The sequence below is a fragment of the Telopea speciosissima genome, chromosome 2 (assembly GCF_018873765.1).
Source record: "Telopea speciosissima isolate NSW1024214 ecotype Mountain lineage chromosome 2, Tspe_v1, whole genome shotgun sequence".
Lineage (NCBI taxonomy): Eukaryota > Viridiplantae > Streptophyta > Magnoliopsida > Proteales > Proteaceae > Telopea > Telopea speciosissima.
In genome coordinates this window covers 3,838,439-3,854,102 of record NC_057917.1, presented here as the reverse complement: position 1 = coordinate 3,854,102, position 15,664 = coordinate 3,838,439, and the positions used below count along the sequence as shown (strand labels likewise).

The 15,664-nt window shown below is 41.5% G+C and overlaps 1 protein-coding gene across 4 annotated transcripts in view; it reads left to right on the top strand.

The window, feature by feature from the left end:
- Positions 1-15,664, top strand: part of LOC122651756 — a 96,203-nt gene that overhangs the window by 17,050 nt on the left and 63,489 nt on the right. For all 4 annotated transcript variants that reach the window (XM_043845283.1, XM_043845284.1, XM_043845281.1 and 1 more), the window contains 3 exons: positions 760-810; positions 2,086-2,613; positions 2,706-2,957. In XM_043845283.1, the coding sequence (XP_043701218.1) occupies positions 760-810; positions 2,086-2,613; positions 2,706-2,957 (831 nt within the window). The remainder of the gene's footprint in view (positions 1-759; positions 811-2,085; positions 2,614-2,705; positions 2,958-15,664) is intronic.

The window sequence follows — 15,664 nt, the reverse complement described above, 5'->3', positions numbered from 1 at the left end:
GGGAGACTGTCATATTCGACAGTTCTCTTCTCTTCACCATCTCATTCTTCTCCTATTTCTCGGTTTTGGTTCTCTAACAGGTGTTATCATTACAACATGGATAAGCATGAAGTATGATTTGCATTTCTGACACCTATTCTTCACATCCTCCTGCATTCACAGGAATTGTAATCTCCCCCAAACATGTGGATGCCTCAAATCCAGGGAAACATGAAAGTTGCTTAATATCATTGGAAACTAAAATGCCAAAATTAAAGTTAATCCTGATCTATTAAGCAAATATCTTAGTCATGGTACTTAAAACTCCTCTGATCCAAAGTGATGCTTATCTTATCTTCTTGTGTTACATATTGGTGAAAATCTTTCTTGTTTATTCACTTTACATATTGATAAAGATTCGTGGTATCTACTTCAAATGTTGAAGTTTGCTTGGCATACAATATTGATATAGACCACAAGTTAGCATGCAGCCTTCTTTCGAAGGTGAGCATTTCCAAATACTAGATTAATTGTATTTCGGTTTTTAGCAACATTCCTTGAAGCAGATAAAAAATTCAGTGAATATAAGAGTCCAGATTGAAAATTAAAGTTGATTGTTTTCATATGTGTGTGTGGGATGTTTGTTTTCCTAGAAATGCATGTTATGGTGTTTTAACCTGCGCAAACATCCATTCTGTGTTTCTTTTGTGGAGTTATATTGAGTGTTTTCTGATTGATAGTATTGGTTTTTATTCTAATGTGTATTATTATTTGCACTAGCCCGGCTGTTGTTGGAAGGTGTGTGGCACTTCTGAAGCGATATCTTCTTCGGTAAGTTCTACTAGCAGTAAAATTCTTCATTTCTTATTAGTGGTGATGTTTTAGATACATGAAAAGATTCACTTTACCAATTGAACATCGTAATTTAATGCATAAACCATCTTTACTATCTCAATGGTTCCCATGCCCATTATGTTACTTTTCACTAGTGAACCATATGCTGTAGAAAGCATTGACCTGATGCTTCTGCTGTCTATCCTATGGTCAAGTGTCTACATCTTCCTGTTGATAAAAGCTATGGGAATGGTCACAAAAGAGTCCTTTTGTTATGCTGGTGAGAAGTGAACTCTGATCTATTCTAGACTCCCTATTGGACTAAATGGTTGGGCTCGATTAGTTATTTAGTTGGGCAAGAGATTTGACAGTACAGATTGTTTGTTTGCTGTATTTATAGTTTACTCATAGCTCTATTACTTACTAGGATCACAAAAAAATCTTGATTAAGACATTGTACACGGCTAATACACTGACCATGCTTAACAAGAAAATAAAGTCTTAAATATTGAAATCAAAAGATCAAAATGCTTATAAACCTAAATGATAGATGTACCGAGAAGAATGAAACAATGAAATAAATCAAAAGGTCAAAGTAAGTATTGCTTGGGGTTGATTGTGACAAGGAGATTTGTCATTTGTTGGACAGGCAGGGCTGCAACTAGAGATCCGTACCCTCCCTAGTTTGAGAGGAAATAATATAAACTACTCATGCAGTCATGCTGGGGTGGGAGGAATGTATTGCCCCTGATTGCCATATATTTGGTATTAGGTCCTGTAGAATTTTAGAACATAAGAAAATAGGTATTTATGCGAGGGTGGAAATTATGCATTTCTCCTGCATGTGGGCATCACTGATGATCCAACAGCTACATATGACATCTCTAGGTCTGTTAGTCAAATTGATCAGCTGGGGTATGGGAAAATAATGGGCCATGAGTCAACCTGTTACCTGTATGATGATTATAGCCAATGATATTCTATGCTTGTGGACATCCAGAAAAATCGTATATTAGTTCAGAAAAACCCAAATAACCATACAAGGGATTGATTAATCTGTTCTGGTCTGTGTTTGACCTGCAATATCTCATCTGTGGGCTTATCAGAGCCTATAGATTTGGTTGTCTTTTGACCCATTTGGATTTGTGCCACATATACAGAGGGATGAAGGTTATTTTCCATCCTGACATTAGTGTTCCATAAAAGAAAAAGCATTACCTTTAAAATTTGTTGTTGAATTTTTATGACATTCTCCTCCCCTCCCCCTTGCAGATATGTACCCAATGAGCAGACTTTGGTGCAGATTGATTTTTTTTGTGCAAATTCAATCTACGAGGGTGATCCTAGCATGAGCCGAAAAGTATCACCGTGGTCAAAATCATTTACTCAACACTCTGGAGCATCAGCCTCTGGAAATGCTTTTCCTTCTTCTTTGCCAGCATCTAGTTTTGCATCTGGTACACTTGTGAAGTCATTAAATTATGTTCGATCTCTTGTGGCTCGACATCTTCCAAGAAGGTCATTCCAACCAGCAGTTTTTGCTGGGGCCTCCATTCCATCAAAACAGTTACTCCCAACGTTGTCTTCTTTGTTGAACAAATCCTTTAATTCCCAATTAAATCCTATGGTTGCCAGTAGCAGGGAACCTCCTGAGACAAAAGAGGCATCCAGTTTATATTCTTCAAACTTGTCAAATCTTGAAAGTGTTGAGGGCTGGGAAGATATTGACTACATTTCTGTGGATGCCTTTAAATGGCGGTGGCTTGGAGAACAACAATCATCACTAGTCGTGGCAGAAAGGTAATGAACTCTGCACTTCACCTTTGATTTTCTTGTAGTGGCCCAGAAATTTTGTTTGCTTAGCGATGTTGCTTCCATACTCCAAAATACAGAGATGGCTTTGCAAGGCCCCAAGATGTAAGTTCGCATGGTTTCCTGGAAGTTGGTGCCGCGGCTCTACTTGTTGGAGATGTGGAGGCTAAAATGAAGGCCAAACCTTCGACAGACACTCAAGATGTACCTGATCTTGATCAAGTACTGAGGCCTTCGACAGTCACAACTGCCACTAATGTTGCTTCAGCTCATTCTCACTTGAGGGCAATCGCTGCATCTAAACGCTCAAAAACAGGCCCTCACTCAATTTGGCATGTTCTTCCTACTCCATATTATTGGGTTGCTCCATCTTCCTTTTTTATTAATGTGAACATATATCTGCCTGAACTTATTGTATGTGAAAATGATATTTGAATGTCTATCTTTTATTTATTTCTCAATTATTATTTTTTTGATAGATAGGCCACAAGGAGATTTGAACTCATGACCTCTTAGTATGTATCTCAATTATTGAGGATGTGAAATCTGTTTTTAAATTAAATTTATTTATATTGTTTTAGCCTCACCATCAGTACTGTTATTTGGTTGTATGTCTTGTCATCTGAAAGATTGACTGATGGGATAAAGAAACCAAACAAGGTTATTTTGGAATACGAATGAAATGAATATGACTTTTATTATTTTACGGTTCTAGTATGAATTAATCATTGTCTACTTCTAATACATATCAAATATTAATTTAAAAAACAATGGATATTGACACTGCAACTGATTGCTAAATCTTTTCTACCATCAATCAAGTAAAAATCATCGAGACAAGTGATCATATATTGCTTGAGTGCCCTTTTGCCAGGGTAACATGGTTTGGCAGTGAATTGTCCTTCATAGTCCCAAACACTGGATCCCCCTCTATGATCCGACTGTTATCAGTTTGGGATCAGTTTCACTTTCCTGACAAGAAGGAGGGGGCTGAAGTTCTTAGCCTTTTCTCCTTCGTGTGCTGGCATCTTTGGGTCACTCGAAATGAGTTGATCTTCAAAGGTAAAGAGTGGACTCCAGTTGAAGTTTGTCTAAAGCTCAGTGGGTCTTTTGAGAATTTATCAGTATCTCTAATGGTGGACAAATCCCAGCTGACCACAACTCCCTCCGGGAATACATGATCGAAGCAATGAATCCCCTCAGCAGCAGGTTGCCTTAAATTGAACTGCCACGCAGCTCTTCCTTTGGAGGAAAATAGCGGAGGCCTAGGGATGGTTGGACATGATCATGATGGGGTTCCCCTCTTTGCACTCTCAGAACCGGCACCTTTCTCTGAGGTTACTATTGGTGAAGCGCTGGCCGTTATCTCCGGGATGAAATGGTTGCTTGAGACTGGATACTCCTTTATTTCGGTCGAATATGACAGTTTGGAGTTGATTACCCTACTATCTGACTCCTCTTGGTCCCCCTCCCTGGACCTTGCAAGCTTAGTGGATGATTTTCAATTTCTATCTTCTAAGTTCACCAGCTGTTCCTTTTGTTATATATCTAGAGATGCAAACTTAGTTACACACTCTCTAGCTAGGAAGGCTTTGTTCGTGGCAAGACAGACAATATGGCCTCTCTCCTCTCCTTGGCTTCTTGAGCTTTGTAATCAGGATGCCTTGTGCTTCTCTTACCCTTCTTTGCAATAAAATCTCTTATTATTCGTAGTGTATCTATATTTGAATTGTAATAATTTTCATAAAACTATTAGTGTTATTAGGAGAGGAAGTAGTGTTCACTTTTCCCCAAGAGCGGTGGTCCCACTCTGGATTAGGTAGCCTTTTCTAAGCGGCTCCACTTTGCTCTAGGGTCTCTGTCTCGTGGCAGGTAGCCTTTTCATAGCACCTTCACTCTGGCACCAGGTAAATTGATTCAAAAATAAATAGGACATAAATGCCCTTGAACACAAGTCATTACATATAGAGAAACCCTAATCCCGAAAAGCACAAAATTGCCCCTAAGATATAAAAACATCTCCAAAAAATCCGGGACCGCTGCTGATGCAGCTCCAAGTAGGAAGAAGAAGAAGAAGAAGAATTCCTGAACTTAGGATTTAATTAGGGAGCCATAGGTTAGGTTTATTTTGCTTGCATTTTCCATACTTAGTTTATTTTCTATTTTTTAAATTGAACCGGTTTAAATTGGTTGCATCCAATTGGTTCAATTGATCTAATTTAAGTGAAGTGTTCCTATTGGCTAATAGGGTCTTAAATCCTATTGGCTAGTATGGAATCTTCTTTTAAATCAGTTGTTTTAAGTTAGATTCTTTTATTTTAAGTTTGTAGGGGTAGTTAGGTCATTACACTGTTTTAATTAATTAATTAGACTTAAACCTCTCCCTTCCAAGATTTTGTGAAGGAGAGGTATTTAATTTGTAGTAGGAATTGGCCTATGGCCTTATTATAAATAAACAAAATCGTGGAGGGCTCACCATAATTGAAATTTGAGAAAAAAAAGACTGTTTGCTGGCTGCTGATTGCTACTGCTGCTGCTGCTGCTGCTGCTCCTTGGAGTGTTGCCTTGTGGATCTATCAAGGAAGAAGGACAGGTGGATCTCCTGTGACTCCTTACGCCGTGACGGCTGGGAGGTTCTCTCTCTGAAGGTGGTTCCATCTTTCATTGTTCAACAGCTGCCGGTGGAATCCTGTGGTAAGTTTGAATTTAAATTCTGTTTTCCATTCCTTCTCCTTCCCCATTCGGTCCCCCTTTAATTTCTGTTTTAATCATCTAAACCCTAATTCCCCTCATTCCCCATAAAACCCCAAACCCTAAAATCAATCTACATTCTGTCCAGCCCAACTTAACCAACAGAATCCTCCCAAAATCTGATCGAACCAGCCTCCTACTGCTAGCTACACTCGACCCAAAACCCAACTTCAAACTCCCATCCAAAACCCTAAGTTTCACCCAAGAACCTAAAACCTAACACCCAAACCCTAACGCTAATTCTGTAGGAATTTTAAACTCATCCAAATCCCAATATTTTTATAATAAAATAATCCCCTAGACCTGCTGATCATTACCATATATCATATTCACCCCTAACCCTAGCTCTAAACTCTAAATTTGCCCTAAATAGCCCCAAATCTGCCCCAAACAGCAGACTCGACCAGAACCTGATTTTACCTGGCTCCTAGTAGGATTATCTCCTATTCTAGGATTACATTAGCTGCTGTTTGGGAAAAAGTGAGCAGTACTTCCTACGCTAATAACACCAACAGTCCCCCTCAAGCTGGAGTGCACAAATCAAGTAAACCCAGCTTGCCAACGATCAAGTGAAAGGAGTAGAGATCACCAGGGAACTAATCTTCTCAAGGAACAAAATGGCAATCTACCTCTATATGCTTCGTCCTCTCTTGAAACACTGGATTTGCAGCAATCTTGATAGCTGCTTGATTGTCGCAATGGAGAGGCATTGGAGAAGAAATAGTGATGCTGAGATCAGATAACAGATATCGGAGCCACATTAACTCTTAAGTAGCATGGGATTGAGTGATACTCAGCTTTGGCAGATGATCGAGCAACTACTGACTGTTTTTACTCTTGCAAGTAACAAGGTTATTCCCCAACGGACATACAGTAGGCAGAGGTAGACCGGTGATCGTCATGAGCACCATCCCAATCTGCATTACAATACCCATGACTATCACGGTGACCATGATTAATGAAGAACAATCTCTGCCCCGGATATTGCTTAAGATAACGAAGGACCCAAAGCACTGCATCATAATGCTGATAATGTAGGGCTAGGTATCACGACACTAAACCCAGGCAGGATCATATAAATATACCCAAACAGGTACTGATTTCAAACTTTTACACTATATCAGAAAATGAACTCAGAGGTAAATAAATACCAGTAGGTTATCAACTCTTGGGACTTATTACAATACTCAACTCTTGTGGTAAATAATCTCAGCCCCAAACACTAACAAACAGCAACAGTAACAGTACAGCCACAGGCCTGTAACAGGGTCAAACACTCAGAAACTCCCTATAACCCAGATCAATAGTGATGGTTTTGGGGAATTGAGCTTATGTCTATTAGACACTAGCCAGCTTTATTTATAATAGAATGCTGTGAGGTACAAATCCAATAATGCCCCTAGAGCGACACTAATAAACCCTAATGGGAATTTGTTAGGGATGCCCCCGTTCTCCTTTTCTCTTCTCTCTTGCTCTTGAAGTCCTTTCTAGGAGCATCCAATCCAAAACCGACCAGCTCCTCATTTCCCCCATTCCTAAATGCAAGGCTCTCAATCTCACTCATCTTGCCTTTGCAGATGACCTCATGATCTTCTCCAAGGCTGACCCTTCCTCCATCTCTTCCATCATGTCCTCTCTTCATCTCTTTGAAAGCCTCTCTGGTCTCAGAATCAATCTCTTGAAGTCTCACATCTTCCTCTCAGGAGTTTTTGATTCTGATAAGGAGCTTCTTCTCCGTCTTACGGGGTTTTCCCTTGACTCCCTTCTAGTCAAATACCTTGGCCTCCCCCTTATACTTGCCAGGTTGATTGGTCATCACTGTATCCCCATGCTTGATCTCATCCGTTAACGCCTCCAACTCTGGAAGGGTAGACTCCTCTCCTTCGCGGGTAGGGTTGAGCTCATCAGATCTGTCCTCCAATCCTCCTACAGCTACTGGTGCGGTATTTATGGGCTCTCCAAAACCACAATTAAGGCTATGGAATCCCTATTCTGTGCCTTCCTTTGGAAAGGCAAAGAATGCTCCAAATTCTTCCACCCTATTAGCTGGGCTTCTATTTGTCTCCCCAAATCTAAAGGAGGTCTTGGTATGCGTAGGATTCGCGATTTCAATACTGCAGGTATCCTCAAGCTCATCTAGAAAATATCCTCTAAGCATGACTCCATCTGGGTCAATTGGGTCTAGTCCTACCTCCTCAAAAAAGACTCCATCTGGTCGGCCCCATCCCCTGCAGATACCCCTTCGGTTTGGCGCAAAATCCTTCTCCTTCGTCCTTTAGCCCTTCGAGCTACCTCCTTCAAGATCGCCAATGGCTCATCCATCTCCCTTTGGCTTGATCCTTGGCATCCCTCAGGTGTCCTCTTTAATCATCTTGGTGCCTGCATTGTCTACACCTTGGGCATCCCCAAGCATTCCCCTCTGTCTTCTCTTATTTCCAATGGCCAATGTTCTCCCCCCCCCCCTTCCCCTTGTGCCTCTCCCAGGTTTGGGCCTCTCTCCCCCCCTTCCTACCCCTCCTCTCTAACGGACAAGATCATTTGGTCCCCTTCCCCCAATGACCTCTTTAGCAGCAACTCCGCTTAGGACTTTGTTAGAACCCGTGCTCCCTCTATCCTATGGCATAACTTGTTTGGTTCAAAGGCCACATCCCCCGCCACAGCTTTAATATCTGGAGAGCCCTTCACAATTGCCTCCCCACCCAAGCCTTTCTCCTTAACCGTCACATCCCTGTCTCCCTCGCTTGTATTCTTTGCTGGATTGGTATTGAGGACGTCAACCATCTCTTTTTTCCTTGCCCTTGTTCCTCCATCTGGAAAAAAGCCCTTCTTTCCAACTGGCCCCGTCAAAGAAGATCTTTTCCCTTCGCCCAAGAGTGGCTTTGGTTGGATATGACATTTTCAGGCAATTCTGTCTATGACTCAGAAGGTAAACTTGTGTTTGGGGCGGTTATCTCTCACATTTGGATGGAGAGAAATCTTAGAAGATGGACCTCTAACTCTCGCTCTTTCGACAAGATTTAGAAAGCCATCTTCTTCGATGTCAGCTCCAAGCTGCACTCACTTCGCCATGGCACTCTTGTGGAATAGGCACATTGTTGCTTTTTGGAGCCTTGATGTTTCCTTTCAGTCTCCTAGCCTGCCCCCTCAGGGCTTGTAGGGCTGGAGTCTTTGTATAGCTCTCCCCTCTCCCTTTTCCCTTGTGTATTCTCCCCCTCTTTCTTTCCCTCGTTTGGTAATTTATTTTATTCACAAAAAAAAAACACTAATGGACAATTCTACCCTTGTTCCCATATTACAACACTCCCCCTCAAGTTGGTGTATAGATATCAAACTTGCCCAACTTGCTAACAATAGGAATAAAACTCTAAACACTAAGCGCCTTAGTTAATACATCAGCTAACAGTGCATCTGACTAAACAAATGGAACACAAATAACTCCTTGTTCTAACTTCTCCTTGATGAAGTGACGATCAACCTCTACATGCTTTGTTCGATCATGCTGAACTGGGTTATGTGCAATGCTAATTGCTGATTTACTATCACAGTATAGACACATAGGCAGCTCAATTGGGACACATAGATCCTGAAGAAGACCTTGGAGCCAAAGAAGTTCACATATGCTATGGGCCATAGCCCGAAATTCAGCTTTTGCACTAGACCAAGCTACTACAGATTGTTTCTTGCTACGCCAAGTAACAAGGCTGCCACCAACAAAAGTGCAGTACCCTGAGGTAGACCTACTATCATCTGGGCAACCGGCCCAATCTACATCACTAAAGGCCTCAATATGCAAATGACTGTGAGGAGAGAAAAGGACACCTTTCCCAGGAGCTGATTTTAAATATCTCAAAATCCTATAGACTGCCTCCAGATGTCTTAGAGGATCATGCATATACTGACTGACCCTACTAACAAAAAAAACTATGTTTGGCCGAGTGTGGGATAGATATATTAGTCTTCCAAACAACCTCTGATAGCTACCTTTGTCAACTGGTTCACCATCCTTATTCTTGAGATGGGAATTAAGCTCTAAAGGAGTATCTGCTGATTTACAACCCAACATTTCTGTATTTGATAAGAAGTTAAGAGTATACTTCTGTTCAGAGAGGAAGATGCCTTGAGTTGAATGAGCGACTTCTATGCCAAGGAAATAGCGCAACTTACCCAAGTCCTTGATCAAACTCTGTTCCCAAGTATGTCTTTAGTTGAGAAATCTCATCAACACTGCTTCGGGTAATTACAATATCATCTACGTAGACGATCAGGACTGTAATGTGGTCACCTGTCTTCTTAATAAACAAAGTATGATCTGCATTACTTTGTTTATAGCCAATGGACACCATGGCTTTATGAAAGCGTCCAAACCATGCCTTTGGAGACTACTTTAGACCATACGAAGCCCGTTTCAGCATACAAACTCTGCCACGGGTTTCCTGTGTAGCAAATCCAGGAGGGATATCCATATACACCTCCTCTTCAAGTTCTCTGTGGAGGAAGGCATTCTTGACATCAAGTTGCTAAAGATCCCATCTTAGGTTGACTGCACATGAGAGGACGACATCCGGTTGATAAGGTAGGCTGCCAAGAGCACTACATTACTCCAATACTTAGGAGGAACTTTCATGGCAAATATGAGAGATCTGGCTACTTCCAAGAGATGACGATTCTTGTGTTCAGGCACATCGTTCTGCGCAGGAGTGTCAACACAACTAGTCTGATGAATAATCCCATGATCAAACAAATATAGCTGGAATGATCTGTCAGTGTACTCCTTGCAATTATCAATGTGAAGGATTTTAACCTTGGCATCAAATTAAGTCTGAACCATCTTATGAAATGACTGAAAGCATGGGAACACATCACTCTTGTGGCGTAAAAGATAAATCCAAGTAGTTCAGCTAAAACAATCAATGAATGTAACAAACCACCGGTAGTTAGAAATAAACATGCAATGGGCAGGGCCCACACATCAAAATGTATCACACCAAACGGAACCAAACTTCAATTATCAAAAATAGGATATACAGCTCTAGTTTGCTAGGCAAAAATGTAGGCATCACAAAAGAAACTGTTTGGATTCATTGCTTAACGAAATCTAGGAAAAGCTTAGATAATGTGCCTAGAGGAGGGTGACCCAAACGACGATGCAAGTATGCAACCTGTGTTACTCCGATAATGCAAAAGTAGACGTACCAGGGAGAGATGCCGCAGTAGTCAAAGCTAATGGAGAGCTATCGAGCAAGTATAGAGCACCACCTACCTTACCACTGCCAATTGAACTTCCCGTTTCCAAGTCTTGAAAAATACAATGAGTGGGAAAAATGTTACTTTGCAGTTTAGATCCCTTGTGAGACTACTAATAGAAAGAAAATTGTTAGAAAATTTAGGGACGTGGAATAGAGGAAAGAGATAAAAAAGAACACTTGATAAAGCCTTTCCCGAAACAGAAGAGAGGGAACCATCAGCAACACGGACTTTATTGTTACATGATAAGGGGAAATATTGAAATGGAAGACTCAGTCATATGGTCGGTGGCACCTGAGTCTATTATCTAGGGAATGGATACAACTGAGGCCCAATGGCCACCGAAAGAAATTCCTAAATGAGTAGGAGATGGATCAGAGATCACTGGCAGGGATGTGGCAGAGGCGGTAGATGGCGCTGATGAAGAGGAAGAGTCTAGCCTAGACATCAGATTACGTAGAGTCAATAAGTCCTCCAAAGCGAGGGATGAATCTGTAGGAGCATCATCAGATGTGGAATGATGAGCAGCAGCGGAGTTGGATCGAACTTGTCTACAACTACAGGAGGGAGGACGCCCATGCTACTTCCAACATCTGTCTTTGGTATGGTGTTCCTTCCCACAGTATTCACACTTCACAGGTGCCCTATCAGGTGCCGGATGATCACTAGTACCACGAGAAAGATCCCCATGAGATGGAGTACCCGAGCCAGAGTAAAGAGCGGACCGTTCCAGTGTCACATGATGGAGCATAGTAGTGCGACGACTCTCTTCTGATTGTACCATGGCTTAAGCGGACTCAAGAGATGGAAAGGGATCACGATGCAAACTCAATTGTAAGGCTAACGAGAAAGTCATATACGCAAAGCTTGTCCTCCCATTTTTTTAATGCAGTTGCTTCTAGTTGAGAAGAGAGAATATGAGAGAATAGATTGGCTTGTCAAGAAGACAAAGGGCACCACTTTATTTATAATTAGAGATCATTACAATAAAGGAAATAAAATCCTAGCCAAATCACATGTGCAACATGTGCAAAATGAATCTGGACAATTTAATCTATCCAGGTCTGGGTCATGGGTCGATGGGTCATCCTTCAACACTCCCCCTCAAGTTGGTGCATAGATATCCTGCATGCCCAACTTGGAGACAATCGGATGGAAGGATTTGACCGTTAAGCCTTTAGTGAAAACATTGGCCAGTTGGTTCTCAGTTGTAACAAATGGAGTGCAAATCAGACCTTCTTCAATCTTCTCCTTGATAAAGTGTCGATCAATTTCAACATGTTTTGTCCTACCATGTTGAACAGGGTTATGAGCTATACTGATTGCATTTTATTGTCATAGTTATCTTATAGGTCCTTCCGGTGCAACGCCCAAATCTTGGAGAAGAAAACGACTGGCAACTTCTATGGCATAGACATTGTGTGGCCTGGTGTGAGACAAATATATAAGTCTGCCGACGAGACGTTGATATCGCTCTTTTTCTACAGAGTTACCACCAGTGTTGCTGAGTTAGTAGTTAACTTCAATGGGAGAATCTGTAGGCTTGCAACCGAGCATCCCAGTCTCTTTAAAAAGGTCTAGAACATACTTCCTTTGGGAAATGAAGATTCTTTTGGTGGATCTAGCTACTTCAATTCCCAAAAAATACTTGAGGCGCCCTAGGTCCTTAGTTTCAAACTCGGTTGCCAGTCGAGTCTTTAGAAGGGAGATTTCTTCCTGATCATCTCCAGTGATTACTATATCATCTACATAAACCATAGGTATCTAGGCGGAAAGGCAACCATGGCGTTTTTAGAAGGGCAAAAACCAAGGCGACACCGCTAGGGCTGCAAGGCGCCCAAGGAGCCTAGATGGCGACGCCTTGATAACTATGACACAAACAATAATTGCATTGACTTTGCCAGTTCTGTGCTTGACAAATAGGGTATGATCCCCATACTTTGTTTGAAGCCAAACTTCAACATAGCCTTCTGAAATCTGCCAAACCAGGCACGGGGAATCTGTTTCAATCCATAGAGTAATTTTCGGAGTCTGCACACTTTCCCAGTTGTTGCTGATGATTCAAAGTCGGGAGGAATATCCATGTAGACTTCTTCTTCTAGATCACTGTTGAGGAAGGCATTCTTCACATCCAACTGTTGAAGGTCCCATCCCATGTTTGCAACACAAGAAAACAAGACTCAAATAGAGCTCATTTTTGCTACTGGGCCAAAGTTTCCTGATAATCAATGCCATAGGTCTGAGTGAATCCCTTGGCAACCAATCTGGCCTTATAACGGGCAATGGTTCCATCTGTATTTTGCTTTATTGTGAATACCCACTTGCATCCAACGGCCTTCTTTACATTAGGGCAAGGTTCAAGTTCCCAAGTGTCATTTTTCTTCAAGGCTTGCATTTCCTCTACCATGTCATTCTTCCATTTTAGGTCTGTTATAGCTTCCATCCAACACTGTGGAACAGACATAGAAGACAGAGAAGAAACAAAGGCACGGTAGGAGGGGGGATAATGACTCATAAGATACAAAGTTGGAAATAGGGTTTTTGGTCCAAGCCCTCACTCCTTTTCTAAGAGCAATTGGGTGATCATCAGGATTAGGAGAAGATTCATTACCAGTTGCTTGTATTGGTAGAAAATGCTCGGGAGGCGTAGATGAACATAATATGTTTGGGATAGTCTTTTTCTTATGTCTGGAGTAGGTGATGAAATCCTTTTGTTTAGCATTAATCTCATTAGTATGCTCCCCTTGAAGATGAACAATATCAATGACAATAGGAGACAAAGGATTCTCTTCTTCTAGAGTCTCCCCCTGAAGAGAAGACTGGTAATAAGGTTCATCCTCATGAAAAGTCACGTCCATTGTAACAATCATTTTTTTGGAGGGAGGATGATAACACTTATAACCTTTCTGAGAAGTAGAATACTCAAGGAAGATGCACTTGAAAGCCCTTGGGTCAAGTTTTGATCGACAAGGGGAAGAGTTGTAGGCAAAGCAGACACACCCAAGAATACGAGGAGGAAGATGAGAAGCAATGTTGGTATTAGGAAGCTGGCTGACTGGTGTCTGGAAATCAAGGGCAGCAGAAAAAACCCTATTAATAAGAAAGGCAGCAGTAAGCACAACATTGTCCAAAAATACTTAGGAACCTGAGTGGTATTGTGGTAAACAGAGAGCGAGTGACCTCCAGAAGATGGCGGTTCTTTCGTTTGGGGATACCATTTTGCTCAAGTGTGCGGACAGAGGAGGTTTGGGAGAGAATTCCATGGGTATCAAGATACTGAAGAAAAGATCTATCAATGTATTCAGTCCCATTGTCACTGCGGGAACTTAACCTGGGCATTGAACTGAGTTTGGATCATCCTGTGAAAAGACTGAAAACAGAAGGATTCGGATTTGGACTGAAGAAGATAGACCTTGGTTAATCGAGTACAATTATCAATAAAAGTGATAAACCATCGAAATCCACCCCGAGCAACTATCCGAGAAGGACACCATAAGTCAGAGTGAATATTAGAGAAAGGAATCAAACTTTTTTTATCACTAGAAAAATATGAGGATCGAGTGTGCTTAAAAAGTTCACAGATATCATAGTTGAAGTGATCCAAGTTACATTGTTTGACTAAAGAAGGAAACAAACGACGTAAAATATAAAAAGGAGGGGTGATCGAGACGCCGATGCCAGTGATGGAGCTATCGAAAAGCACTGTCTTCACGGGTAATATGAACTAAAACCGGGGAGGGAGCAGTAGTAAGACCTGGATCCAAGTAGTAAAGACCATCCCACACTCTACCGTATCCAATCGTTGCCCCCGTCGCTAGCTCCTGAAAAACACAATGAGAAGAAAAATGTGAATAGAACAATTAAGGTTAGTAGTAAAAGATGGTGAATGGAAAGCAAGTTGGCACAAAGATTGGGAACATGTAAGACAGAAGATAAAAAAATACTAGGGAGTACAGGAGATAGTCCCTTTACCAGAAATAGCAGAAAATGAACCATCAGCGACCTGAACCTTATCTTTACCTGAACAAGGGGTATAAGAGGTAAACAGGTCCGAGGAGCTGATCATATGATCCGAGGCTCCAAAATCAAGTAGCCACGAAGAATCAACATGGGAAGATGCAAGAAAAATACCTAATTGGGCTAAATGTGAAGTAGGGGATGGAGAGGAAGCTGTGGTAGAAGAGGAAGAGCCAAGCTAGGTCATCATATGTTGGAGCTGAGTCACAAGTTGTTCTGCAGGCATTGGTGAAGTTTACCACCCTTTCCGCCCCCTTTGGGATGTCCATGTAATTTCCAGTAAGTCTCCTTAGTATGATGAGGGTGGCCACAATAGTCACATTGAACTAGAGGACGAGTAGAACCACCTTTACTGATCGAACCAGCACTATCCATAGGTAAAGACGTCTGTGGTGTAGTAACAAGAGCACACCGAGGAGGTGCCATCAAGGGGCATTATGATAGAGTTAGAAACTAGGAATGGATTGGTTCTAGCAAGGAAGAAGGTGTAAGAGTTTGAAAAGGAAGAAGGAAGAAAGAAGAAAAAGAGATGAGAGGGAAAAATCATGGGTGAGTAGCTTGAGGGCTTCTCTCACCTATTTGATTCATTACTAATATTGTTGGAATTATGTATGCCTCCCTAGGGAGGTAAAAGGCAAAAAATAACAACAGAGAAAATTACAACTCAATATGACTTACAATAAACTAGTGACTATAGTACCCCTAATACATAAACTCTTAACACTGCCCCTCAAGCTAGAGAATAAATATCATACATTCCCAGCTTGCACAGAAGGGTATTGAACTGGTTAGGAATGAGACATTTGGTGAAGATATCTGCCACTTGATCACCTGTCTTCACAAATGGAGTACAAAATGCCACCTGAGTCCAACTTCTCTTTGATGAAGTGCCTATCGATCTCAATGTGCTTCGTTCGGTCATGTTGCACGAGATTATGAGCAATACTTATAGCTGCCTTGTTATCATAAAAGAGCCGCATGGGTCCAATAATGTTAAAATCCCAACTCTTGAATCAACCGCTTCAGC